Source organism: Moschus berezovskii, chromosome 19 (assembly GCF_049115385.1).
Source record: "Moschus berezovskii isolate FMDL1 chromosome 19, NW_MosBer_1.0, whole genome shotgun sequence".
Lineage (NCBI taxonomy): Eukaryota > Metazoa > Chordata > Mammalia > Artiodactyla > Moschidae > Moschus > Moschus berezovskii.
This window is the reverse complement of record NC_142478.1, coordinates 63,550,782-63,575,778: the sequence shown is the minus strand read 5'-3', so window position 1 is coordinate 63,575,778 and position 24,997 is coordinate 63,550,782. Positions and strand designations below refer to the sequence as shown.

The window sequence follows — 24,997 nt, the reverse complement described above, 5'->3', positions numbered from 1 at the left end:
AGAAGCCAGCCCCTTAAAATACTGAGGACAATAAGACAATAGGGGTGGGGCAACTGGGCTGAATTAATGCCTATTCCATGACGTCGCTATTCCACCAAGAGCTCAGAAACACACAAAAATTTACCCAGAGCCAAAAAAGAAAAGGGTGGGTTTTGGTGTTTTATCAACAAGTCTTTTGCTCAAAAAAACTTCTGCTCGCAGTAGGCTCAGGTGCAGGTGAAAATGCCTATCTTATTTCACACTAGTTCTCTCATTTACCATAACCCTGTCTATGAAATCCCTTGCACCTCAAACAGAATAACTACTGCCTAATTCTTGTTCTTATACCATACCTCCCAAAAATATGTTGTCAGAGGATGCTCACAATTGGTGAGACGTACACTGAGATGTGTGAATCTAACCTATCTACCTTGCTTTGTAGATTTGAGGATAGATGGCTATGGTTGTAAGAGTTACCCCTGAGAAATCTTAACATGTAAGCTTAGGGGCCAGTGAAAATGTCTTATTTCATACTAGTCCCTTCATTTACCATAACTCTGGCTATGAAATTCCCTTCCTAGCAAGCTGAAACTCCAATACTTTGGCCATCTCATGCGACGAGTTGACTCACTGGAAAAGACTCTGATGCTGGGAAAGGTTGGGGGCGGGAGGAGAAGGGGACGACAGAGAATGAGATGGCTGGATGGCATCACCGACTCGATGGACATGAGTTTGAGTGAACTCCGGGAGTTGGTGATGGACAGGGAGGCCTGGCGTCGCATGGGGTCGCAAAGAGTCGGACACGACTGAGCGACTGAACTGAACTGAACAGAACATGGAGCTAGTCACTCACAGGCACACAAACCCATACACCCGGATGTCTGACTTCTACCCAAAGGCTCCACTGAAATTGACTTCCATGCATCAGACAAATGTACTCCCTCCAAAATCAGCATAAAACCGGATATCCGGGGGAGGGGAGAAAAACAAATATAAATGCCAGGTCCAACCACTGAGACAGAGGTTGTAAAAATTAATGAGAATAATTGTCGTGAATTCTCGCTTTTGGGAAAAAAAAAAAAAAAACCCTCGCGAGGGCCAAAAATCTTAATTATGTCTCTCTATTAGGGGTTCATTTCCTGGTCCCGACCAGAGAGCTCATACCTCATAAATACAGGCTCCATACACAATGATTTAAACAGGAGGAAAATGCCTTTTAATGGCAAAGTAAGTTAATATTGAAGGGAGAGACACGCTTGCATACAAAGCCATTGTTACTTAGGCGGGGAAATGAAATGCCCATGTGACATTTTTTTAACACCTAAATATTTCTAGGGATTGCCCTGGGAGCTGCTGACAACTGCGGCGCAAACCTTACAAAAACCTGTTTCACAGAGTGAGCGTCGCTGGGGAAGATTCGAGTGTTTAAATATCTTTTTCAAGCTGTCAACCATCTGGGGAAATAACCCCTAAATCCAGCTTGGGATCACAGCTGGGCTCAGGAAATATGTCGTGTCATTAGGAACCCCACGGTATACAGGTGTGTAATGGCAGTGTAAGAAATGAAGCCTGCCACATACCTGCCTCCGCCTGGTACCTGCATGCAAAGATCGGTCTGGAGGCACTAAGCCCTCTGGGCCAAAACTTGGTGATTCGAATTTTTCCAACTGACTCAATGGACATGAATTTGAGCAAACTCCAGGGGCTAGTGAAGGACAGAGGAGCCTGGCATCCTGCAGTCCATGGGGTGGCAAAGAGTCGGACAGGACTTTGCGATTGAACAACCACATTTTTCCAAATCGTCCTGGCAATTCAATCACATAGACTGCTTTTCTTTCCAAAGCATAAATCCAGGCAAGCTGTCCTTGGACTGACAGAACAATCAGGGAATGAACCAATCAGACCACAAAGTAGTTGTAGTTGTGTTTCAACCACAGCAATAAGAGCTTATTTACAAATCTCAGCTTTTCAGATTCTAAAACAGGGTAGGCAAAGAGTTTTCCAGAACCTGGGTTTTGGATGGAGTTGCCCTGCTACTGTAAACGGATCAGTTATGAAGTCGATCATGACTCATCACTAACAACCTGTGCTGACTCTGTACCCAGGCTCTGTATGATTACACGTTCCACGGATTAGCTTATTTTAATCCCCACCATGATAATAACCAAAAAAAAAAAAAAATTCTCTTCTTATTCCCATTTTACAGATGGGGAAAACTGAGTTAAATAATTTGCCCAAGTCAGATAGATTTGAACTCAAGCATCTACCGCCAGACTGTGACGCAAACACTTGCACGAGAATGAGGAACAGCCCAGGTGGCTTTTACCCACAAAGCCAAGAGTCTCAACACCCTATCCAGGTGGGACAATAAAAGAACAAAACAGAGTCCACAAATCACAGTCAACCCAACTGCCTCGCTTATTTAAGTCACACATCATATATCCACGTGGGGAATGTCTGCAGGGGCCTGAATGCAACTGGAAAAATACACTGCTTTAGACTTCCTCCTGACAAAGAAAATAGGTGTTTTTGGTACTTGATAACTAAAAAGTGGGGAAAACCTCATGCAGGAGAGAGTGCTTGAAAGTCATCTCCTTGAGTACTTGAAATCCTTCTTATGGATGCCAGGCTGGCTTAAAAAACAAAACAAAACAAAAACCTGTATGTACAGCTCAGCCTGGCTTCTTGGCTCAACCAATGAAGAAAATCAGTAATTCCTGTGTGATCCTCAAATACACCTTTATTCATCAACTAATCACGGTCCTTATTTCATGATGTTAAGTCAAAGTGTGATGCTGTATACCTGAAACTCATACAGTACGTGTGTCAATTATATCCCACTAAAACTGGAAGGAAAAAACAAGCAAAAAAGAAAAAAAAACAACACAACACGTATATTCAAATGCATCTTTGGGAACTCACGTTTTGGGACTCATGAGCATTTAGATATACAATTTCCTAGATTGTGTTCACTTACACAATCACACCCCATTGGACAGGCACTCCACACACATAGATGACCAAATACATGCAATGAAGAAGACCTTTAAATAAAATAAAATCTAAGGGGTGTTGAGTGTGTTCACCAGTAACTACAGTGATAGTTTCATGGATATACACACATGTCAAACAGCTAATTGAATACTTCAAATAGTGTGGTTTATCATATGACAGTTATGCTTCAACAAAGCTATAAATAGAGACAGACTGTGTGGTCCCCCAAATCTACCCACTCCTGAGGAACCCCTAAGATCTTTACTATTAATATATAAAGCTTGGGGATTTCCCCCAAAGGACCTGAACACTCATGTGTTTCTTTACCAGGCCACTTTCATACATCTATCACTTCCTCTCCCCTCTCTCTGGATGAACCTGGGTTTTCCTGGTAGAAAAAAAAAGATTTGACATATTTTTGGACCCTGTGTCAAGACTAGGAAGCTCTAAGCACACACACACATACACACACACACATATACACACACACACACATATGGGGAACTGAGCATTCTGGTTGCTATTTTTTCCATTTCTTTCCCCTGTAGCCGTCACCACAAAGTTAAACATAGGTTTACAGCAGCCATAGAGGAAACAGGTTTCTAGCAGCCAGACTCAAATTAGCCTGAAACAGCATAGCAACTTTCAGGGCACTTGACCCTACCGTTTTTTTCTCTTATTGGTGAAAGTGGGAAGAAATTTTTTAAAAATAATAAAATAAAAAGTCCTTCTTTTCCTTTAAAAAGTAACCGCATTTAGGGGGTAGGAGGGAGTGCGTTTTCTGCTGAAAGGAAGCTTGCCCAAGGCCTGGGATCCCAAACAGGCCGTGTGGCCTGCAAGGGACCATCCATCACAGCTTGGCTTGGTCACTGACAATCTGAATTTGGAGATTACCCACAGCATTTCGTAACTGCTCTGGCTTCACTGGGGGTGGGGATTAGCCGACACACAGCCTGCATGAAATGACCTTCAAGGGGTGACTGGAGGCTTTAGGGTGCTAAGTCCATCTCTCACTCTAACCTGGCCTCTCCAGCCTGGCTCCACAGCCTCTGCAGCCTCCCCCACCCAGCTTTTCTCTTGCAGATGGGGGAGGGATGGGAGCTGTGGAGGGGGAGGGCACCCTAGCCCCTGTCCACCTATAAAAGTCATCCACATGACCCGCCCTCACTGATCTCATGCAGACCCCCCAACCACTTTCCCCTCCCACAGCCCCTAACCACAAATCACTTCACAATATTCCTAAGAGTCTACCACCCCGGAGTGGGGCAGTGATGCCTCCCCAGTCCCTATATCTTGCCTTTCCTACTTCCAGATCTTTCCATAATGAGGTTCAGGAATCATTCAGTCCTGCCCTCCCCACACCAATAAAATCCACACCAATAAAATGAATCCATGGGCACTTCGGTTTCTAAAGAACAGACATGAACCATGACAAGTCAAGATGAGCCCTTTCTCCAGAGCAAGAAGATATCTACCCCCCGAAACTGCAGTTAGGGAGGCAGCTTATTCTAGCATCACCGTCAAGCTCTGAAGGACCAAACTGGGGCCTGAATTTCAAACAGCGTGGGGGTCTGACAGTGACACAACCCATCTGTGACATCCCACCTCTACACAACACTGCAGTCACCAAAAACAATGAGCTGGCCTTGTGCACTTCTCCCCTCATCAGGCTGTGTCTTGGTAGGATCTTATTTAAGTCCCCAAAGCTTTGATTCAGGCAGCTGATGACACAAGTTGCTCAGTTTTTGCTTTTGTTTTAGCAATGCCAGTCTTGCTTGAGTATGTACTTTGGGGTCAGTCATTACTGAAACAATTAAGAAAGCATCTGGGAAGGTCCAAGCTCAAGGTTTCCAGCAACTCAGCCACCTCCCCTGATGGGAGCTGAAATGCATCCAAAAGGCAAGAGTAGAGGAGGAAAGAACACCAACCCCCCTGCAGAAAAGGTGGCCCCAGGCAGGGTGGCATCAGGTTCCCCACCCAAGAGCACCGAGCCCATCAATGAGGGGACCTTTCTTTTTACTGATCTTCCCACGACTGCAGGCGGATGACTTCTTGTTGCATTTGAGGATAAGTATTGATACCAGGTGGTCAGCTACGGTTTGACAATTTCCATCTAGCATATAGGAGTATGGCTTTCATGCCAAGCCTGTGAATACAGTACAAACAGCTGTGTTCCTTAGGCTGCAGCTCTGTTCCTGCCTCAGCCCCCTGGACAGAAGTTGGTGCCCACTGTAGGGTGGAATAAAGGTGGGAAGGCTAAAGGTTTTAGCAGAAGCCCCCTGTGGATTCATGCAAACAAGCAGGTGACCCCAGGCTTGATGGTTCCTGGGTCCTGAGCTTACCTTGTGGTTCTGGTAGGAAGTCACCGCAATAAACGCCGTCTCAGGAAAGACGTGGGTACAGAACGCGGTGTTTTTTGAGCCAAATCCATTATTTTCATCCGCTTTCACGATGTGTAATCTTGGCTGGTATTTGTGCATGGAATTTAGAATAATCTAAAAATAATAAAGAAAATGAGATGGTAAGAAAAATCAAACCCCCTTTGTTTCCATAAAACCCCACTCTCCACCCCAAAGTTACGTTCCTTATATAGACTCTCAAAAAAAGGTCTGATTTTTTTCCCCTCCTGTTTTTGAAAAGAAGCCAGTGATTTCATTAAAAAGAAACATTTCAAAAATGACAATTTCCATCTGAAAAAGCCACAGTAATATTCCAGGAATCTACCGAAAGCACACGGGGTAGTAAATCAGAATTCTTAATAAAGTTTGCTTAATAAATTAACTCTCTGCATAGGGCACTTCCCGCCCCCCTCCATGCGAGTGAAGCAAGTTTGGGGAATTGGTGCCCCCAAGGAAGTCTGGGCAGCAATTTGGAATGAAAGGAGTGCAGAAACAAACAAATAAACATACATACAAATAACCACCCCTTCTCCGCTCCCCCGCACCCAAAAAAAAGTTCAAAGAGATGCAGAAGAAGAGACCAAGCATTTGCAGAACTGGAGGAAAAATCACGGGCTCGGTCCTTTGTTTGGGAAATGTGCAAAGGGGAGTCAGTGAAGAAGAGAGGGAAGTGGTGGGGGAGGGTATGAGATGGGAGAAAGAACCCGGCCTAACATCAAACAGGGGCCTGGGTGCCCTCAAGAGTCCCCCTCTCCAATTTTACATTTCAGGATCCACCACTGGAATTATCTCCAGACTTGGCCTCAAACAGAACTGGGGCGTCCTACTTCGTGGGCAATATTTTTCTCCTTCCTTTCTACCTTCTCCATGTTTGGGGAGGGGGTCTCAGGAACCAGTGGGGTCTCCCTGCTGTCGCTGTACTATGATTGCAACTACCACAGTGAAGCCCAAGAGGGGTCTGCAGGCACCACTCTCTGTCTCTGGAGCAGGACCAACCAGAGAAGACGAGCATCCTTACTAATAAAACCGAATGCGTTGTCTGCTTGACGCCTTGCAGTTCGCAGCTGCCGGGAGGCTGGTAACGCTAATGTTTGTCAAAACGTTCTAGAGCTATACCCACCGAATGGGGTAACCGCCGCGTTTCCTGAGCTGAAAAATCTGGCCTGGTTTTTCCCCAGGATCGCGACACTGAGCTGCAGAGGGAGTCTCAGCGTCTTTGATTATTTGCATGGATGACCCTGGGGCAGGGTGCTTGGGCCAACCCTTGAGACCGGCCTGGAGGAGGGGGAGGGGAGCGCGGCCCGACCCGGCCGGGGGAGGGGCGCAAAAAGCTCGGGACCCCGCGGCTCCCCGACCCCCGGGCCGCGGGGCTCTAATCTCCGGCCGCCGCGGCCCGGCCGCCTCCCCGGCCGATAGCGACGCCCGCCCGGGCGGCGTGGCGACAGAGAGACGCAGCGGGGCCCCGCGGGCCGCCGCAGCCCCCGGCCGGCGCGGCCATCGTCCCGGCTTAGCCAAATTGCTTTGACGGCCGGGGACAGTGTGGAGACATCAGCGCGAGGGCGATCTAATGGCCCTTAATTTCATTAGGGCGGCTTTGGATTCCGAGTCCGCAGTTTAGGATGGTAATGCGTGGCAGCTGGGGAGTCCGGAGCCGCTCCTCCGCGGGCTCGGGAAGACCTGCAACTGGTACGGGCGCCCGGGGCTCGGGCGCGGGGCTGTGCGCGCTCCTTCCCTAGGGGTCTACCCCTGCCCGACCCCAAAGGCACACCCAGGTCCACAGAGGGAAAGCTAAGGAGCCCAAGGATTCACGGAGGCCCCCACCAAGGGCTCCTAGCCTCCAGAAGAATGCCGTCCCGGGAAGATGCAGGCAGGTCCTTTACAAAATGGTCCCCTCTCTCTCCGTCGCTTAACCTAAAGCTTTGTTTCAGCATACTTTCCTAAACCTAACAGCCCACGCGCCAACACCCACGCAAGCTGGAGAGTACACCTGGCTTGGATGCACCACTAGCTGGACCCTGCCGGCAAAATACCCGGTTTAAATGAAAAGGAGGCCCCAGTATTTTGCCCAGAAAATACCCCCTCTGCCCCTATGTGATCCCTTTCTACAGCGCAGAAAGGGAGTGAATCTTCTTCCTTCTCTCTGCACTGCCCAGTAGCCAGTCCGGCCTCACACCAACCACGTGTAGAGCGGAACTGAAGGCATCCGTGAAGAACCTGCGGTCCCCTTCCACCACTGGACCCTGTGGGCTCAAGGCATCAGCCCTAAGGCCTTAGGAACCTGATTTTTCATCTGAATATTCACAAACCCTCCTCCCTTCTGACCAAATGCATCTGCACCCAGGCCCCTCATGTCCCCGAACTGGGGACCGTGTGTTTGTTGATCTTCTCTCTAAACAGACGGAGTGGCAGGACCCGGATCACTTCTGGAATTAGACCTAGCCTCACATCCTCCTTCCCAAATACAAGCCGTGTGACCTCAGGCAGGTCATCTCCCCTCCCGTGAGCTCCCAGTTATAAATGCTGTATTTCCATCCTCCTCTCTAAGCTGCTCTGAGGGTCAAATGCCCTGAGATGGCCCAGCCCACTTGTTTGGTGGAATCAGCAAACTAAAGTTTCTGAACTCTGAATTCAGAGACTGTGTTCTGTCCTGGTAATCATGTCCAATGAAGAGATTTAGGGATGTTTTCCCCCAAATCCGTGTTCTGTTGGTTTTTCTTTGGGGGAATAGAGAATGATATCCTATAGAGAATCTGCTGCTGCTGCTGCTGCTGCTAAGTCACTTCAGTCGTGTCCAACTCTGCTGGAGCTACATATTCTCTTGGAAGGCAGGAGACTACACCTGCAATATCTTGTAGTTTCAGGGGGTTCCCCTGGCCCCTGTCTCTTAGGGTCAATAGAGATTCCAGGTATAAGAGCCTGATCTGGGCTTGCCCACTCGGCATGGTGGGAGGAGTGGGAAAAGCTGGAAACTGGAACAAACAGATAAACCCGAGAGTGTCAAGCTCAAAGGGGCTTGGGTACCAGAGTTCGCCTCTGGGAGGTTGGTCTCCCCATCTATAAAAGAGGAAGCAGAGGGCCTAGGGTCTCCTTTTCATCTAGAACATCCTGATGATAAGAGGATTTGGAAGGAGGTAGGTAAGGCATCGGCTTCCCTGGTGGCTCAGTGGTACAGAATCCACCAGCCAATTCAGGAGATGTTGATTCCATCCCTGAGCTGGGAATATCCCCTGAAAAAGGAAATGGCAACCCACTCCAGTATTCTTGCCTGGGAAATCCCATGAATAGAGGAGCCTGGTGGGTACAGTCCGTGGGCTCACAAAGGGCTAAACACAACTCAGCATCTGAACAACAACAAAAGGTAAGGTATAAGGCTCCCACTGTGGTCCAACCTTTGTGATCTGTGCTGAGTATCCACCGAGCTAGAGGGACCATGTTTTTTGCAGGACTGCAACCAGTCCCTAATCACAGATGGGGCTGAACGAACAGGAATTCGAGGCCCGGAATGAACAGCTTTAGTCACCCCAGAACCCCCGTCCCTCAGCAAAAGCAGATGGGCTGGATGCTGGCATCAGAGATGCAGGCCAGGAGAACCAAGGGGCTCAATCACCAGGCAGCGGGGAAGACACACTCCGGAGTGTAGATTAATGGACGACAGGAAGGACTGCCAGGGGCAGATGTCTGAGCAGAAGAGAGGTTGAGAAAGCCAGGAAGAATTAGAAGGTGTGAGGAATAAGAGAAAGGGAAAGAGATGAAAAAGAGGCAAGGAAAGGGGAGAGAAGGAAGGCCAGGTCAAAAAGGTAGAGGGAGAAAGAGGCCAAGGCCGTTGAAATGGAGCAAAGAAAGAAGCGTGGTGGGCACAAGGAGCCAAGAAGAGAGAGAAAGTTCTGGAAAAGAGGGAGAGGAGGGGGAGAAAGAGAGGTGTGGACCTGTTGATACAAGAAAGGGCCGCGGGAGGTACTCACATGCCCAAATGGGTCCAGGTGGTTGTTGGTGAGCTTGAGTTTCTGGAAGGAGACGAGCTGCCGCATCCAATGCGCCCCCGTGGCCGGCGAGTCCGGGTGCACGTAGAGGCGGCCCGGCATGGCGGGTTCCGCTTTGCCCGTCACAGACCTAGACCAAGGAGAGGCGCCACCCGCCTAGACTTAGCGCACCGCGGCGCCGGCTGCTTCACGAGCCGGGCGACGGCAGCTGAATACCAGACAGATCTGGAAATGGCTGGACCCTCAGGTCTTGCTCGGGCACCTACAATGCCAGATGCCCAGAAAGCCTAGGGCCGGTGTCCAGGTGAGCGTTCCCCCCGTCCCACACTCGACCAACTGACTGGCGCCTTCGCCTTCCACCTAATTCCTTCCCCAGCACCAAGGGCTCCGTCTCGCAGCATCTCTCTGCCCACGAACAACTGGCGCAGTCTGGAAAGCTTGGATGTGCAAAAAAGTTTCGGGGGGGAAAAAAAATCCTTGTGCGTTTTCCAAAGGGGCTTCATCTTCAAGCCTCTGCACCCTTGGCAGCTGGGGGAGCAAAGTACCCAAAGAATGAACCTCTCCTCTCCTGCCTGTTTAACTCAAATACCTCGGACGGATTTTGCAATTTCATAAAACAGTCATGTTCAAAGCAGGTAACTCATAAAAAAATAACTGTTAATGGTTTATGCCCCCTAGAAATAGCTCCAACGCTTGGGAATAATACCCTGTGTAAAGATCCACAGACCCTCCGGTCCAGCAACAGACATCGGCACTTTACTTCCTCTGAGCCTCAGTTTTCCCATCTATAAAATGGGAGCTACTGGCTGCTCTTTCTTTTTCTCAGGGCGAGGTCAGGAGGATGCAGAGCCGTGGGCAGCAAAAATCTCTAGCACACAGTAGAAGCTCAAAACAATGTTTATTGGTTCGGTGGGGAGAGGGAAGTTGGGCTTGCACGGTCCACCGCACCCTCCCCACCCGGCCACTGCGTTGCCTACCATTTATTATCTGCGAACTTGTATCTGTGGTCGTCCGCGGGAACGATGTCCATGAGAAGAATATACTTCGTTTTGGGATTCAGGCCGGTTACCTTCACTTTGTAACTGGGAAACATCCGCCTAGAAGGGGCGGAAGCGGAGAGGCAGAGCCAGGGAATTAATGCAAACATTCGGAAGATCGCATCCACAGATTTTTATGAAAAGAATCGACGCATCTTTTAAGAAACGGTGGCCCCTGCTCCGCACTTGCCAAGATCCAGCCCAGGTTTCCCTCCAAGTTATGGGGAGGAGAAAGGTCCGGAGCTGAGAAAGCAGGCTGGGACTACACCTATCTACCAGAGGAAATAGAAACCAGGAGAAGAGAGCTTCTAGAGACTGGTTTCAAAGAGGGCCAGAAAGGGACCCCGCATTTCGATTCTTGCTAAATGATCCTTTCAGAATCAGACACCTACTTTCTTATTTCGGGGACAGGAAAACGCTTATTAGGTTTAACGGCGGAAAAAAGTGGCGTGCTTTGCCCAGCCAGGTGCTTTGGCCGCTCTGCGCAGAGCTGCACATCACGTGAGCACCCAGGTGGGTGCGCCCTGGGACTGCCCGCGCGTGGGTGCCCACACAAGGTGCGTCCTGGCTCCAGTCCTCTGCCCCCAGGGTATGGCTCAGCGCGTGACCTCTGACACGAATCACGGCCAGGAATTCATTCATAAATGCTTCACCGCTTCTCTAAGGCGCTGGCACTCTAACGTGGAGAATCTAAACGTTTTGGCCCTCCGCGAAGAAATTTGGTTTTGGAAGAAGCTGATCCCTGCGCGAGATCGGGTGCTTGGACAGAGGTTCCGCAGCCCCGCATGCGCCGTGCCCGCGCCCTCTCCGCGTCCAGGCGCACTCCCGGGTCGCCATCCCGCCTCCGATGGAGGCCGCCCCGAAAGCCTTCGCAAGGCCGATCGGGATGCAAGAACCGGTGGCTGGAACCTGGCTCGCCCAGGGATGGCGGGAATGGGTGAGGGAGCCCTCTCCCTCGGGCCTTGGAGCCTCGCCTCGCTGTGTTTATCTGCCCGAGGGAGCGCGCCTGGAGGCGGAGGCGCAGAAGGCTTCGCAGGCCTTTTATAGTTAAATCCCGTCGGCTCAGACTGGGGAGGGGGAAAGAAGGCCCCGGCCGCTCTTTCCTTCCTCGGCGGCGGAATGGGAAGAGGACTTGAGTTCTTTGGTATAAACAGAACGCGCCTCCTAGTTCACTGGGGCCGAGCGGGGGAGCAGACATTGTTTAATTTCAAATAATAATAAATGTCACTGTTGTCAGTTTATAGCGGGGGGCTTGGGCTGGAGAAGCGGTGGGCGTCTGGAGAGGCGGCTCCATCCGTCCGCTTCACACACTCGGTGGCTTGGGCCTACCGGCTCCTCGGCTTCACAGGCCTGCTCCGCGCAGGCCGGGGGCTTTCTGCCCCTTAAGGACGCGGAGGGCCAGTCCAGCATTGCTGGGCTGTGGCGGGGTGCTCCCCGCGCCGGGGCGCACGGCCTGCGCGCACCCAGACGCTGGGACACCGAGCAGCGCGACCCTCCTACCCCCTCCCCCAGAAGTCTCGCATTTCTAGCTAAAACTCTGCGAGCTTTTAAGAGGAACTCTGGGGGTGAGTGTCTTGACGAAACTGCCGTGTTTATCGGTGTCTGTATATAGAGCCCGGCCGAGCCCCGGTTCAGTTTCAAAGGCTTCGCCTCCTTTCTATAAACAATGAAAGAGGTAGCGAACACACTCAACGATTCGGAGGTTTGGCGATCGGGTGCGACCGTGGAACCGCTCCAAGGTCAGGGAGAATGGGAAGGAGGGTCTGGGCGAGGAATCAAGTCTGAGATCCCATGAAACCCAAAGCCCCCCTCTCATCCTCGTGTGTCGGCACCTCTCCGGGGTGCTCCCGTGGGCTCTCCCATCTCATCTCTCTCTCATTACTGATGTATCCAGAAAGCATGGCCTCCTAGGCTCTGGGTCTTCTTATACAGGAGGTGGAAGAAATGCCCAGTGTCAAGAATCAAATCTTTTAGGTTTATTTCCCTTAAACTGATGGCGATCCCCGGAGGAATTCCACATGCCTCTTTAACCACAATAGAGTCAAACAAAATATATTATTCATATTCCATCTCTCTGTCTCTCCTCTCTTTGTCTCTATTCTCTCCTTTTTCTGATCTCCCACAGCTTTCTTCATCTCTTTCATCTACCACAAGTTCCCTGTGCCTCCTCCACAGAGGAGACCATCTCACCTGCCAGCCTTGGTTATGATCATTTCTGTGCCCACTTCGTGGAATTTCAGCCACAGTTCTCTTTCATGGAGAAACACCTTGATCCCTTCCATGCCCTATAGGAGGAGAGAAAAGTCACACAGAGAAGGCCTGGAGACAGTGAGCCTTCCCTCCCCACACCCTGAAAACACAGAGTTTTCTCCTTCCCCTTCAAGCCAGTGGGCTCACAGGTTGAACCACTGCCCCCAGCCCCCAGCACTGTCTGGGCTCTGGAGCAGCCCCTGTTCAGGAATTTGTGTGTGTGTGCTCTGTCCGGGAAGGTCTTAACCCCACGGTGCAGATCCGTCTCCTTCTAATGTCCCGTACATAAGGCTAGAGGAAACCCCCCAACCATCAGGGCATTCCAGATTGCCCGTGGAGAGGAAGGGGCTGGGGGGGTGGGGGGAAGAACCAATCACATTTTAGCCAAGAGGCAGCTAAAAGAAAAAAGAAAAAGCCTCAATCTCGAAAACTCACTCAGGATATTCCAGGATATTCCAATGTAGGCACCCAGATGTCCACACAAAAACACAGATGTGTGAACACTGTATATGTACTGTTTAATCTCCCCATGGAGCTGCATATACAGACATAGGTGCAATTTAAGTTTTTTTAATGTTTGTATATTATAATAGGTTGCCACGGTCCCAAACAAAACTTAGTTATCAAGTCTCAAATATCTCTATGAATATGCCTCCTAGGCCCTCCTCCCATCCAGCTTCATTCACTTCAAGCTGTTTTGATTATGGGCACAGCGCTTTAACATTCCTGATATCAACTACAAGTTTTACAAAACTGATGCATATACATATAAGTTCAGTTTTGCAATAACTTGGAAACGTCTAATAGGTAGATTTGTTTTTTCCTGGAAGAAAACTCAAGTTTCTGAAAATGCGTGCCCACTGCCACGCTACAAACATAGTGGCATATTCCTGAGATGGGAAGGGCAGAGGAAAGAGGAGATAGAAAAGCCAGGAAGGCCAGTGAAATCCCATAAAAGGGGTTCGGCTACGTGCAAGTATCTCTCCGGGTCAAGACAACCACTTCCCGCCCTCTGACACCCTATTTAAAAATCATCAAGGTCTACAGAGGACGCCTTGAGCGCCCAGGGCGCCCGGGTGAAGGGCGCAGAGCAAGAGGCGAGGCTTCACGCTCGGCTGGGGCCAAGCTTTCAGCCAGGCGAGCCCGCGGCTCCCCGCGCCCTCCCGGCCCGGCCCAGCCCTGCGCGCTCCCCGCCGCCGGCCCGGGCCGCGCCAGTTCTCCAGGCCCCGGACGCCAGACAAACGATGCGGCGCGCGGCGCTGGGGCGGCGACGCGGAGGAGGCAGGCGGAGGCGAAGGCTACGGCAGATCTGAAGAGGGGTCAAGCTATCGCTCATGCCGGCCTGAAGCGGCCGCTGACCCAGCCCTTAATGAGGCGTTCAGACCGAGTTTACACCTCGTGCAACAGGAAAGGAAGGATCTGGACCCTTGTTCACTGGCTCCAAAGAGCCGGATCTTTATGACTCCCCTAACCATTTCCACGGATTCAAAAATCCTATGGCCATAAAGATACTCGTCACAATACAGCGGATAGAATGGGAAGGCATGACAGAGAAGGGTGGGATTGAATGGGGATAAAAAGAAAAAGGGTAATTATGGGCATTGCCCTCCTCCCCACCCCCGCCTCCGCCTCAACCCCTGGAATCTAGAAGGGCTTTGGCTTCTGCAAAGGGCCCCGAGGCCCTTCTTACCTGCTGGGTGAAAGCCGCCTGCGGGGACGACGGGGACTTGCTGGGGGCCCCTAGCGCGCTCTCGGGTTTGGAGTCACAGGGTAGATCCTTGGCGTCTGGTTCCAGGGGTGTGTGAGCCAGGCCAAAGCCCTCGTCTGCGTCGGCCATGGTGATCCCGGGACCCTGCGACCGCTTGGGGTCCTGCTCTGAGGACGGGAAGGCCAGCGACAGACAGATAAGAGGGGGGCGCAGAGAGAGAAAAAGAGAAGGTTGGAAGCACAGTTCTGGTGACAGGAGGGGGTTAGTTACTAGGCTGCCACTCGCTGTTTCCAGCTCCCAGGACCTCCTTCCCCCGCTGAAGGAGGCTGCAGAAGGTCCCGTTATTCTTAGCATTACTATTATTTTATGACCACGCACATCCTCTTGCGAAAGCCCCGCGTCACAGCGGGAGGAGGCAAGGCCCGCATCTCCGCTGCGCAGGCTCCCCCAGATAAGCGAGCTGCCCGTCAAATTTGTCTGGACTTCTGGAAGAGCCAATAAAGATAAGGCCTGGGTATTTTTGGAAGCCATTGGGTACGAACCCAAAACAAAACAAAACACAAACCTACTGCCCTTCTGAGAATTTTTTCTCTTCGTCAAATTACAGGAGGCCAGCAGAGCCCTGTTGATGAAAACTGGCAACAGGAGTATTCCCTGCAGTAGCCAAAATGCCTGAAATAACCCGCCTCTTGCAAAAAATCAAAAACACAGGAGAGGAAAGATCCACAGAAGAGGCCAGGTCCTGAAAATTCACGTTCATCTTTTATCAGTTCCGGGCCTTAAACTTACTTATAAGTCCTTTAACATTAAGGGGTCTCCCTTTCCCCCCAATCGTAAGCAACGTGGAAAATAAAAAAGGAGTCAAATAGAAAGGTCGAGAAAGCGGTCGCGCTGCGGTCCGGAAGCAGGCGCGAGGCCGGGTGCCCAAAGCCAGCGCGGGGCCGCCGGCCTCCGGAGCGCCTTCCCCTCGTTTCTCTGGGCTCTCCAGCCCCAGCCGGGCGTTTTGTCGAGCGGCCTGGCTGAGGGAAGCTTCTCCGAGCTTCAGCCGGGCCTGGTTCGCTGGAACTGCAGGCCTCAGCTTGGGGCTGGCGACGCCAAAGCGGTTCCCGGATAAGTCCTGAGCTTCCGGCGTTGAACCCGCCACTGAGATCCGACGCGAGGCGCCGAATGGCCCAGGTTTTACAGGCATGTGAGGTCGGAACACGCAAAATAAGAGCTGCAGAATGGTTCAAGCCCGGGATCGTCTTCCAATCTCTTCTACGTTCCCAAGTAGGGATTTACTCCCTCAAAACCCGGGAACGCCGGGAAGGAGGCACAAGAAATGCCTCCCCCAATTTTAGCAGCCGCTCCAGCGAAAGGCTGGATCCCACTCCCCCGATCTGCTGTGGCCGGAGACCCAGAAATGGTGCGGAGGAGATCGGCTTCTAAGCACGATTCCCAAGCCGCCTCCTTCACCATGCCCTTGGGGTTCGAGGGAGGCGGTGATGGGAGCCCCGAAGCCGGCTCACAACAAAAGAAAGCGGTGCTGGCGTCCCCACGTGCGCTCCCCTGCACCCGCCGGCCGCGGGGACAATCCCACCCCGAGCCCTGGCAGAGGTCCCGGAGAGCTGGGGGGCTGGCTGGCCAGAATGAGATGCGGTTTGACAGAAGCAGGCCGCGCTCCCTGCAAACCTCCACGCCTCTCCCCCAGCCCCGGGCCCCTCCTCGGCTCCACGCGCCGGGCAGCTCCGGGCCGCGGAAAATCGCTGCGAGCCAGGCCCTGCAGAATTCCCGGGCCAGGCTCGAGAGCCGCCGTGCGCGCCTCCCCGAGCCGCCTCGGCCGGCGGGTTCCCTCCCCGGCCTCCCGGGCCATCGGCGGAACGGTTACCTCGCTCGGTGAAGCCGGTGCATTCACCGCGTTCCTTCTGACTCCTAGCAGGGAAGCCGGCGGCGAGGCGGGGGCGCGGGCATGGTGGCTCCGGGCTCTACGGGGGAGACTGCTTCCCCGGACCGGCGGCAACCGCTGCCTACAAAGGGAGCACCCACCGCGGGAGCCTCGCCGCAGCGACTGCCCACAATCCAACACACACCTCCTGCGCCGTGCGCTCGCTCTCCCTACAGGCTTCCAAGTTGTCAGGCGCCAGCGGGGCTCTCAAGAAAGCCAAAACAGCAGCCTTCCGGAGCACCCCCAATAGTATAACCTCAGGGCCCGGTTCTCCCTTGCACCCCCAGGGAGGGAAAGCTGGGAGACAAGGGGGAGCCTGGGAATGGCTGAAGTCTTTGCTGAGCGCGGCTTTCAGGGTTAAAGTTCCGGAATCCGAGGTAAGAGTCTCCCTCTCCCCCCTCCCTCTCTCTCCCTCTCTCAGAAATACAAGCCGACTCAGCTGAGCTCAGTGACGTGGGGCTGCCTCGATGCTTCCAGAGTACTGAAACTGCCTATCCAACTAGCTCCCACTGCACGCTGCCTGCCTCTGCCTGTCTCTCTCTCCCTCCCTCCCGCTCTTCCTCCCCCCTCCCTCTCCCATCCCACTCCCTCCCCCAACCACCTTTTCCATTAGATTTCCCGAACACTCAAATCACAACACGAGTCTCAAACCCAGACCTCGAGAGCACCCCCCCTCCTCCCCACCCCGTTCCCAACCTCCATCCATCTCGGCTGCTCTGAGGGCGGCTCGGTGGCTGCGAAAAATCCTGCACAAATCATCGCAAACCCGCTCGCCTTCTGCCCGGGAAGAAATAATCTCGGTGTCGCGGGCGGTGCGGAGAACGGGAGTCTGAACGCACCAGGCGTGCATACACCCGCCGAGAGCCTCCTCTGCAGCCTGGCCGGCGTTGTCTCTCTGCCGCTGACCTCAAGACAGGAGAGCTGCCTGACCCCGCCTGGCCCAGCCTGCCGCCGCTAGCCGCCCTGACGTCTCCCCCCTCCCCACTCATCACCCCGACTCTCAGCGACTCCGGGGTGAAGGCAGGGTGAAGGTGCGTTGGGATGGGGGCTGAGATCAAAGATGCTCAGAAATTACCCTGGGCTCCCACCCGCCCCCCTCCCAGAGCCACCAGACCTCCCTGACTGGAGGTGTACACAGGCAAGTGCCCAGTTTTATTAAAATAATCAAACAGTCACTGGGGGCTGGCTGGGGTTTTCATCTCCACTCGGCTCCTCTCTTTGCCCTCCCCTTGTCTGAAATGTATTATTTGGAGGGTCGAGTTGAAGAGGTCAATAGAAGCGTAAACACAGTCAGTAGGTCTTAGCCTGAGCAGACCCAGCTTGGAAAATCAAGAATTACTGCTTGGAACAAATGTCAGAGTTCCCGTTTTTATTTCTCCTCCGTATCTCCATCACCCTGATCTTTACTCAGGCTCGGTCTAGAGATTCAGGCCTGCAGGCCAAGGTCTGGGGAGAAGGATGGAAGTGGGAGAACCACCCTGGAGCTCAGAGGCCACTTCAGAAGACCCCAGAAGTGTGACCTTCTGTGGCCCCTGGGAACTGCAATCCCAGGGCAGGCCTGCCGCATCACTGCAGAATTCCAGAGTAGGACTGTCCAACCCTAAAATCGGGGCAACCAGCAAGCAAACCAAGCCCAGCAGTCGCTAAAGTTCTCACTCCACCTTTCAGGTTTGCTTTCAAACAGCCTTTCCCCGAGACAGTTTATTTATTTGTGAAAACACCCTCACCCTTCCAAAATGTCAGCTCAGAGGACTTTGGGCTCGCTCAGGGGGCGACCCTCGGCCAAAGATGGAAAACAAACATGGTTTTAGGAGGAGCCGGCATCTAAGCATCTCTGGCAGAAAGGAAGGGGAAATCCAGAAAGAGCTCTCCAATCCCTTTAAATTCTTAGAGATTTGCGGATAAAAGAAATTCCCATAAATAATCTGCAGGCCCCTCCCGAAAGGGAGAATCTGTACTCTCCCGAGTAATTGCCTGGCCAGATTCGCTTAGTTTGTGAAGTGCAGATCCTGCGGGCCACCGAGCGAAATTAGGATTTTGAAAACTCAAGGGAGAATCTATTCATGCCAGGTGACACTGGAAGGCAAAATGAGCGTATTCTTATCTAGATAGCGAAAAATCGGGAGGCTGGGAGAGGAGGCATTCGGCGGGGCCAAGTTGGGGCGGTAAGCCCAGGGGAAGGTAGGCAGGCCAGTGCCAAGGCAATCCTATGCCCCCCACCCCCAGAGCAACACTCACCTCCCAAAATCCTGCCTCTTCTTTCCAGCGCAGAAACGGGGAGTGACGCCTCGCTGGGAAGGGTGTGTTCAGGTGGAGAGTTCGGAAAGGACCCCCCCTCCCCCGCAAGAGAGACCCCTTTTAGGCCAAGCCTTCTTCCAGTGTCTGTCAAGGGTGGTAAGGTACCTCCCAGCTCGAAGTTGGTTTGTGGTCCTCGACAAATTAAATATTACTGTTTATTACCAGGCGTACCCCAATAAAATAAAGAGGCGACCAGGCGATGCGGACTATCGCACCAGCCGCTGCACCTATAGGACGTGGAGACGTCACGAGTCACGCAACCGGCCCGCGCGCTGTCACGCTCGATTGGGGGGCAGCGGCGGGATGTTGATTTCTCGAATCCCCTACTTCCCCTACGACTCCCGCCAGGGGTCTGAGCAACCACAAGTCCCAGACGCCTGGGCCAGCGGAAAAATAAAGAAATAAACAAATCCAACGCTCTCTGGGGAAATGGGGGTGGCGGACATCATCCCCAAATAAAGCCAAGATCGATTTTCTTAGGGAGGGAGGAGGGGAGCTTTGGGCGAAGGGAGGTGAGAATCCCACCTCAGCCCAAGGATTAGAAAGAAATCGAGTGGGGTTGGGGGGGCAGGAATCGAGGTCTCCTGAAGGAGGTTAAGTGAATCTTTTTTTTTTTTCTAATTTTCCCAGGAGGAGCTCTCAGCATTGGCGTATTGAGGCGCCTCTATAGCTGGTTAAGTTTGAGACGCGATAACTCAGTGCACCTCTTGCAGACGTGCATAGAAGCAATTACTGGGTTATCGCAGAGAGGAAAAGAGACAGAGACGTTCGGACGGAGTCGTCCCCGGTGTTTCTGACTGAGAAAAAGCCGCATTCTGCAAGTCCTCCTTTAGCTGGGTCTGGGGATGCAGCTAGTCCCGGCGTGGCCCGGCGGGGGCGGGGTGCGATTGGTGGCGGAGGAGGGGGGTGGAGAAGGGTGATTTCTGCAGAGAAAAATTGCAGTGCCGGATCCTGTAGAAGGACGAGGCGCTCTATTTTGTTTTGTAATAACAATCATTATTATTATTGGTCTCATCAGTGGGCATAACTTCTAAGCAGCCCCGTGGCGGATGCGCATAAGCCTTTGCGCGCAGCTGGAAATGCACTGGGTTCTGGGGCGAAACGTACCCCATAGACGCCCCCGGCGGCGCCGAGAGGAGAGGTAGGCCTTCCCGACTCGGAGCGATCGAGCGTCCGACCTTCCGGAAAAGGTAAGTTCCCCGCCGAAGGGCTCCGAGGGAGGCCGAACTTCGGAATCTGAACTCTCCCCCCAGCTTCAGGGTTCGAGCCTGGGTTTCCGCGCGCGCTCAGCCCCCAGGGCTTTCCGAAGCATGGCCTGGCTCCAGGCCCCGTCCATCTGGGGCTGGAGCGGCAGCAAAATGTGCAGGAAGGCAGTCGACCGAGCAGCCTCAGGAGCTAAGGTCAGGCCCGCGGGGAAACCGACCAGTGGTTTCCAGCGCCGGACGCGGGCGCCCCGGCCAGTGTGGCCGCAGACTCTGCTGCTTCGTGCCTTCTCTCCGTCAGGCCGCAAGAACTTTCCCGAGCATCGCTTTCATTTTCCAAAGTATTAGTAATTATCTTTTACGCAATGCAAGGCCCTTTGGGTGCAGCCTTTGCACCCGCGAATGCCCAAGAGCGCAACCCGAAATCCTTCGCCCACAACCTGGAGACGGGTTCCCGTTTGACCTCTGGGCCGAGGTGAGCCGGAAACGGAGGCCTGGGCCCCGAAGGGGAAAGCGAAACTCCGAGCGGAGCGAGCTCTTTTCCGTTTAGTTCCTTTCTCTCGCATCCCCAGCGCGGGCCCCGCAATCACCCGGACCGACTCACAAAAGATTCCGCAGGCTCACCTTCCGAACCCGCTGTCCCAGAGGGTCCGGAGGCCGCACCACGGATAGAATAAACCGAAGACCTCAACTAGAGTTGAGAAACTCCATTCTTTCCCCCATCACTGGACAGTTAACTGGAAAGAAAGATTGGAGATACAACCTTCCTCCCTTCTTTCGGAGGGCTGAAGCTTTTCCCGAACCGCCCCCCAGCTCAGTTTTCTCCCGAAATGTGTTTTCCTCATTTTGCAAAATTCCTGCCCAGATTTTAATGTTGCCGTGCCTAGGAGAACAGAGCTTCCCAATTTAAAAATCGAAAACAATAAAACCAGGGCGTCCGCTGTGAATCTTTTTCCTTCACTCATGCGTTTTACTTTTAAGAAAGCCGCATCCCAAACCATCGTATTTCTTCCCCCCGACCCCCGAAGAGAACTCGCTTAAAAATTCACTGTTTCCGTTTCTCCCCCGACGTGTCCCCTTCTGACTCGAATCTCTATGGAAGGCAGAAAGTAGGTAGAAGTGCGGATAGGGCTGGGAAAATTAGTAAGAATTGTAACAACAGTGGAAATGATGGCAAAAGTTAACTTTGACCAACTCGTTTTTTGCAAAAAAAAAAAAAAAAGGTCAGACTGAGAGTGGGAAACTCTCCTTTCTCAGGGGGTCACTTTGCCTGCTGCCTACTTAAATCTGGCTTTATTATGTTTTTTCCAGGACTTTAGTATCATCCTTCTCAATGTCTTCTTCGGTTCTCGGTTTCCTGCTTTTTGACCGGAAGTATTCAGGAACACTGGCGGTTATTATTATTTCAGAATATCCAGTATTCTCCAATATTTCCACCAAGAATTAGTCCCGTTACTTACCAATTAGGCGTGTTGATGTGGTTTCTTGTGCTTTGGAAATATCCGTCCCCACTCCCTCAAATTTGGTGGATGAGACCCTCCCCATGACCACCACCCCTCCATCAGGTTAATGAAATAAGAAATGGCTGCATGGCTGTGGGAACATCGTTCTAGAGACTCAGCAGAGCTATCAGTGCTGGAGATTCCCAGAAAGATCGGGAAGGCAGCATTACACTTAGGATGCAAAGGAGCCCCAGATCTTGCCCCCCTCTGATGTGCAAGTCCACAATGGAAGAGAAGGGTGAGGGTCTTGAACTGAGAAAGCCTGAAACAACCCCACCCTCCCCAGCCCCATCCAGTAGGCTGCTCTGAGCCTGAAAACTTCAGCTATATCTGCAGCCCAGAATGTGCGGAAAGGCCACTGCATTTAGCCACCAGGTCTGTAGTCAGAATGTCCCCACAGCCCCCAGAAGAAGTGGTGGGGGCAGGGGAACAGATTACATTCCAGGGCTCTGGCTCTGTAAAGATAGAGATTTAGGGTAATACCTCCAGGTCTGGGATGCAGGCAGTGGGGTAGGGGGGCTGTCTGGATACCCACCTCCCTCAACTGGAGGGTGCAATGGAAACTTGGGAGCTTGCTGCTCTCCAGGGCTCTGGAAAGACAAATTTTCTTTGGCAAAAGGAACAGTGTCGCGCTGTCGACACGGCAGACTATTTTTCTTGTTTCCTCACAAGGAGGGAGGGGGCAGAAAAGAAAGCAAGAAAGAAAGGGAAATTAAATCCACACGTGTTAAGTTTGCTCAAAGGGCCAAATTCAAAACCAGAGACAAAACTCTGGAGTCCTCCAGTGCTGGCAGCCCGAGGGGCCTCTTTCCAGCCAGCCCCGGCCTCCTGGAGCCCAGCATCCCCACCAGAGAGAATTCAATCCTATGTTTCATAAAGCATTTTATTTAAGGGGGAAGGGACATGGTTTCTCTCTGTCTACCAGCGGAGAGGCAGAACATGTAGCAGAAAAAAGAGAGATAGCCTGTTGTGAGAATAATTAACTCCTTTAAGAAAGCCCAGCTTGCCATCTCCCAGTCAACCCAGGGATTCAGGTCATCGTCCCCCTATGGCCAAAGTGAGGCAGGCCAGTGATACGGGAGATCCCTAAATTCTTATCAAGCCTTGGGCCTACCTGTTTTAAGAGAAACTTAAAGGCTGTTTCATGCACTGGGAATAGCCAAGTTCATTTGCGGAGCTTAAGCCTCCTCTTCTCTTTCGGGCAGAAACTTCCGGAAAACGAGCTGTGCAGGGGTAGAAGTGGGTGGAGGATTGGAGGAGGCCACCCCGCTTGGAGCTGCGAGTGAAAACTCTAGTAATGACCTTGAGGAGGTGAAGGGAGGCGGCTGGCGTTGGGGGGTGGGGTGGGTAGCGGTAGGGATGAAGAGGGCGGCCAAACCCCAAACTGGAAGGATCCGTCACCGAAACGATTGCTTGGTCGAGACCTCTAATTTTTCTTCCCTTTCAGCTCCGGCAGCGAATGCCGCCGCGGGTCTCCTCTGGCCTCCTGGTGCTGGGTTTCTGGCTTCTGGGGGCAGCCCCGACAGAAGGGTCCGGAAGTAGGGACCCCGAACATCTCACTCCCCCATCACAGCCACAATTACATCCGGAAAACACTGGCGTGAAACCGACAGAGGCTGGCCGTGGGGTGCGACTGACAGGTTCCTAGTGGCAAAGTTCCCGGCAATTGTTTCCGCAAGGGCCCTAGGTTTCCTGGTCGCCATGACAACCCCGGAGTCCCCCCTTGTACGCTCGCGACCACCGGGCACCCGGAGGACAATCGCCGCGTACTTTGGCCGCGCGCTCTGAGGCCTGCAAGGCGCTTCCGCCTTTTGCTCTGGGCTTTCCGGAGTCTCTTCTGTGGATTCAACACGGCAAGGATTGAAAAACTCCTCTCTTTTATAAAACGGGGGAGAAAATCTAGGATTTCGCAGAATCTCTGCCGGGTCGGTTCGGGGGTCTCTAGCAAAAGCTCCCACTTCTGAACTGAGAGCAATGACTTCCGAGACGCGCGCCCACGCAGCGAGTTGGATGCATCCATCCAAGCCCGCATCCAGAACATCTCAGTGTGGGGGGGGGCGGGAGGGCTGGGCTTTGAGGAATCCGGGATCTCTTAACATTCACTGGTCACCTCCATCAGCACCCGAGGTTCCCCACGTTCTTTCCAGCCAACCCTTTCTCCTGTCTGGAATAAGGTCTCCTAAGAAGGAGAGACATGGGGAAGCATTAATGTTTGCAAGATCTTAAGAAAAAAAAAAATAAACTATACTCCTTTTTAAAGGAGAAAAATATTCGATTGTGGACGTACTATAAAGAGCATTAAATAATATTTGGAAGTTGCAGTCAGTGCTTTCTCAAAACTGCTGGCAAGGGAAATGCCCCTCCTTCTTGATGGGACGCTGGATGGACAATAACAGGGCCGCTTTTCTGTTCTCCTTTCCGAGGCAGCAAGCTCTCAGAAAGAACTGAGGTGCTGACCAGCTTGGACAGCCGGGTTTGGCGGGATGGAGGGAGCCAGAAAAGGGCTGGCCTCTGGAGGAGATCAGTTCCTGCTCTGGGTCCCTTGTTTCACTCTCAGCTGTGGACCTCATTCATCTCCTAGCTGTTCAGGAGAGCCAAAACTTCTCTCCATTTCCAGGGGGGGCAGCGATTGTCCCCAAAAGCTCTTGGCTGGCCTTGCAGGGTCCCTACCCACTTTTCCCCCATCTGAGTCTGGAATACAGCCTGCAAGGGTTCCCTTAGCACACCTGAAACCCCATCTTCTTTCCTCCCCAGCATTTTCCATTTCGTATTTTCAGAAGTCCTGCTCGGGTCCACACAGTCACCAGGAGAGAGGCTCAAATAGCCATTCAAGTCATTAGTACCAGAGGTGCCATCAGAGCCAACGTTCATGGCGGGCCAGGGGCTCTTGTAACATGGTCTCACTAGTTCAGCTCCTTCTAAATAGCTCCATGAGATGGTGGCTCCTGGCCAATGGCACTCCTGTGGGGACCTGAACCCAGGCACTCAGACTCCAGAAGCCAGGAGCGCCTCTTTTACGAGGCAAGCCAGGGAAAGGGAGGAAACAGGAAGAGGGCTCTTGGATGGTGGGAGGCGGGGTGCAAAGAGCACTTTGTAAGCATCTAAAAGCAGAGGCAGGCAGTTGCTCCCTGACTCATGGGAGAGAGGCTTAGATCTCTTTTTGTGTCACTGTCTCCTCTCCCCCACTCTCAGGGAGGAGGCAGAGGGACTCAGAAGAGGGCTTTTGGGCACACAGCCACACAGCCCCAGGTTCCCAAGCATTTCGCAGGATGAGGGGAGAAGGGGGAGGAGGATGGGACTTCACTGCCACCTCCTCTCCAAACCTCAGCATCCTGTTCCCTGGCCCATATTCCTCACAGTTTCAAGCCAGGACACTCTGTCCCCTGGAGGGAGAGAAACAGGGTGGGTGGGATGGAGGGGGAGAGGAGACGTGCCTGGCTCCATTTTTGGAAACACATAATGAAGCTCCGAGAGGGTAGGGAGAGTCACACAGCCTGCGCTGGAGATTCACCCAGCTCCTTGTTCATCCCTAGGCTTCCCACGTTTAGATACAGCCCGAGAAAGGACCTCAGCCGCTTCTCCAGGGAACAGCGAGGTGCTGTTTGGAAGTACAGGCTCAGCTGGCTGAAGGTGGAGCCAGCCTGGGGTCCCCTGGACGCTCCACACTCTCAGGATGGAGACAGTGTGCCAGTGGTGGGTCTCAGGGAAGCCCCCAACCTCTTAG

The 24,997-nt window shown here is 52.7% G+C and overlaps 1 protein-coding gene and 1 long non-coding RNA gene across 7 annotated transcripts in view; one reads left to right on the top strand and one right to left on the bottom strand.

Annotated features, from left to right (window-relative positions):
• The window catches only part of TBX5 (T-box transcription factor 5), a 53,063-nt gene extending 34,430 nt beyond the window's left edge, over positions 1 to 18,633 (bottom strand). For 2 of the 6 annotated variants that reach the window (XR_008683050.2, XM_055404693.2), the window contains exons 1-5: positions 14,330 to 16,196; positions 12,580 to 12,674; positions 10,330 to 10,449; positions 9,335 to 9,482; positions 5,316 to 5,468 (exon numbers count right to left, since the gene is read on the bottom strand). Coding sequence is in view for 5 of the 6 variants with exons in the window: in XM_055404693.2 (XP_055260668.2) it covers positions 5,316 to 5,468; positions 9,335 to 9,482; positions 10,330 to 10,449; positions 12,580 to 12,674; positions 14,330 to 14,878 (1,065 nt within the window). In the remaining variant the exon portion in view is untranslated. The other 4 variants (XM_055404696.2, XM_055404698.2, XM_055404694.2 and 1 more) reach the window with 4 other exon arrangements.
• On the top strand, positions 17,171 to 21,073 carry LOC129542384 (uncharacterized). Its single transcript, XR_016035355.1, has 6 exons — positions 17,171 to 17,302; positions 17,683 to 17,939; positions 18,538 to 18,665; positions 19,200 to 19,386; positions 19,588 to 20,246; positions 20,322 to 21,073. It is a non-coding gene; the product is annotated as an uncharacterized LOC129542384 (long non-coding RNA).
• Positions 21,074 to 24,997: the final 3,924 nt, after the last annotated feature.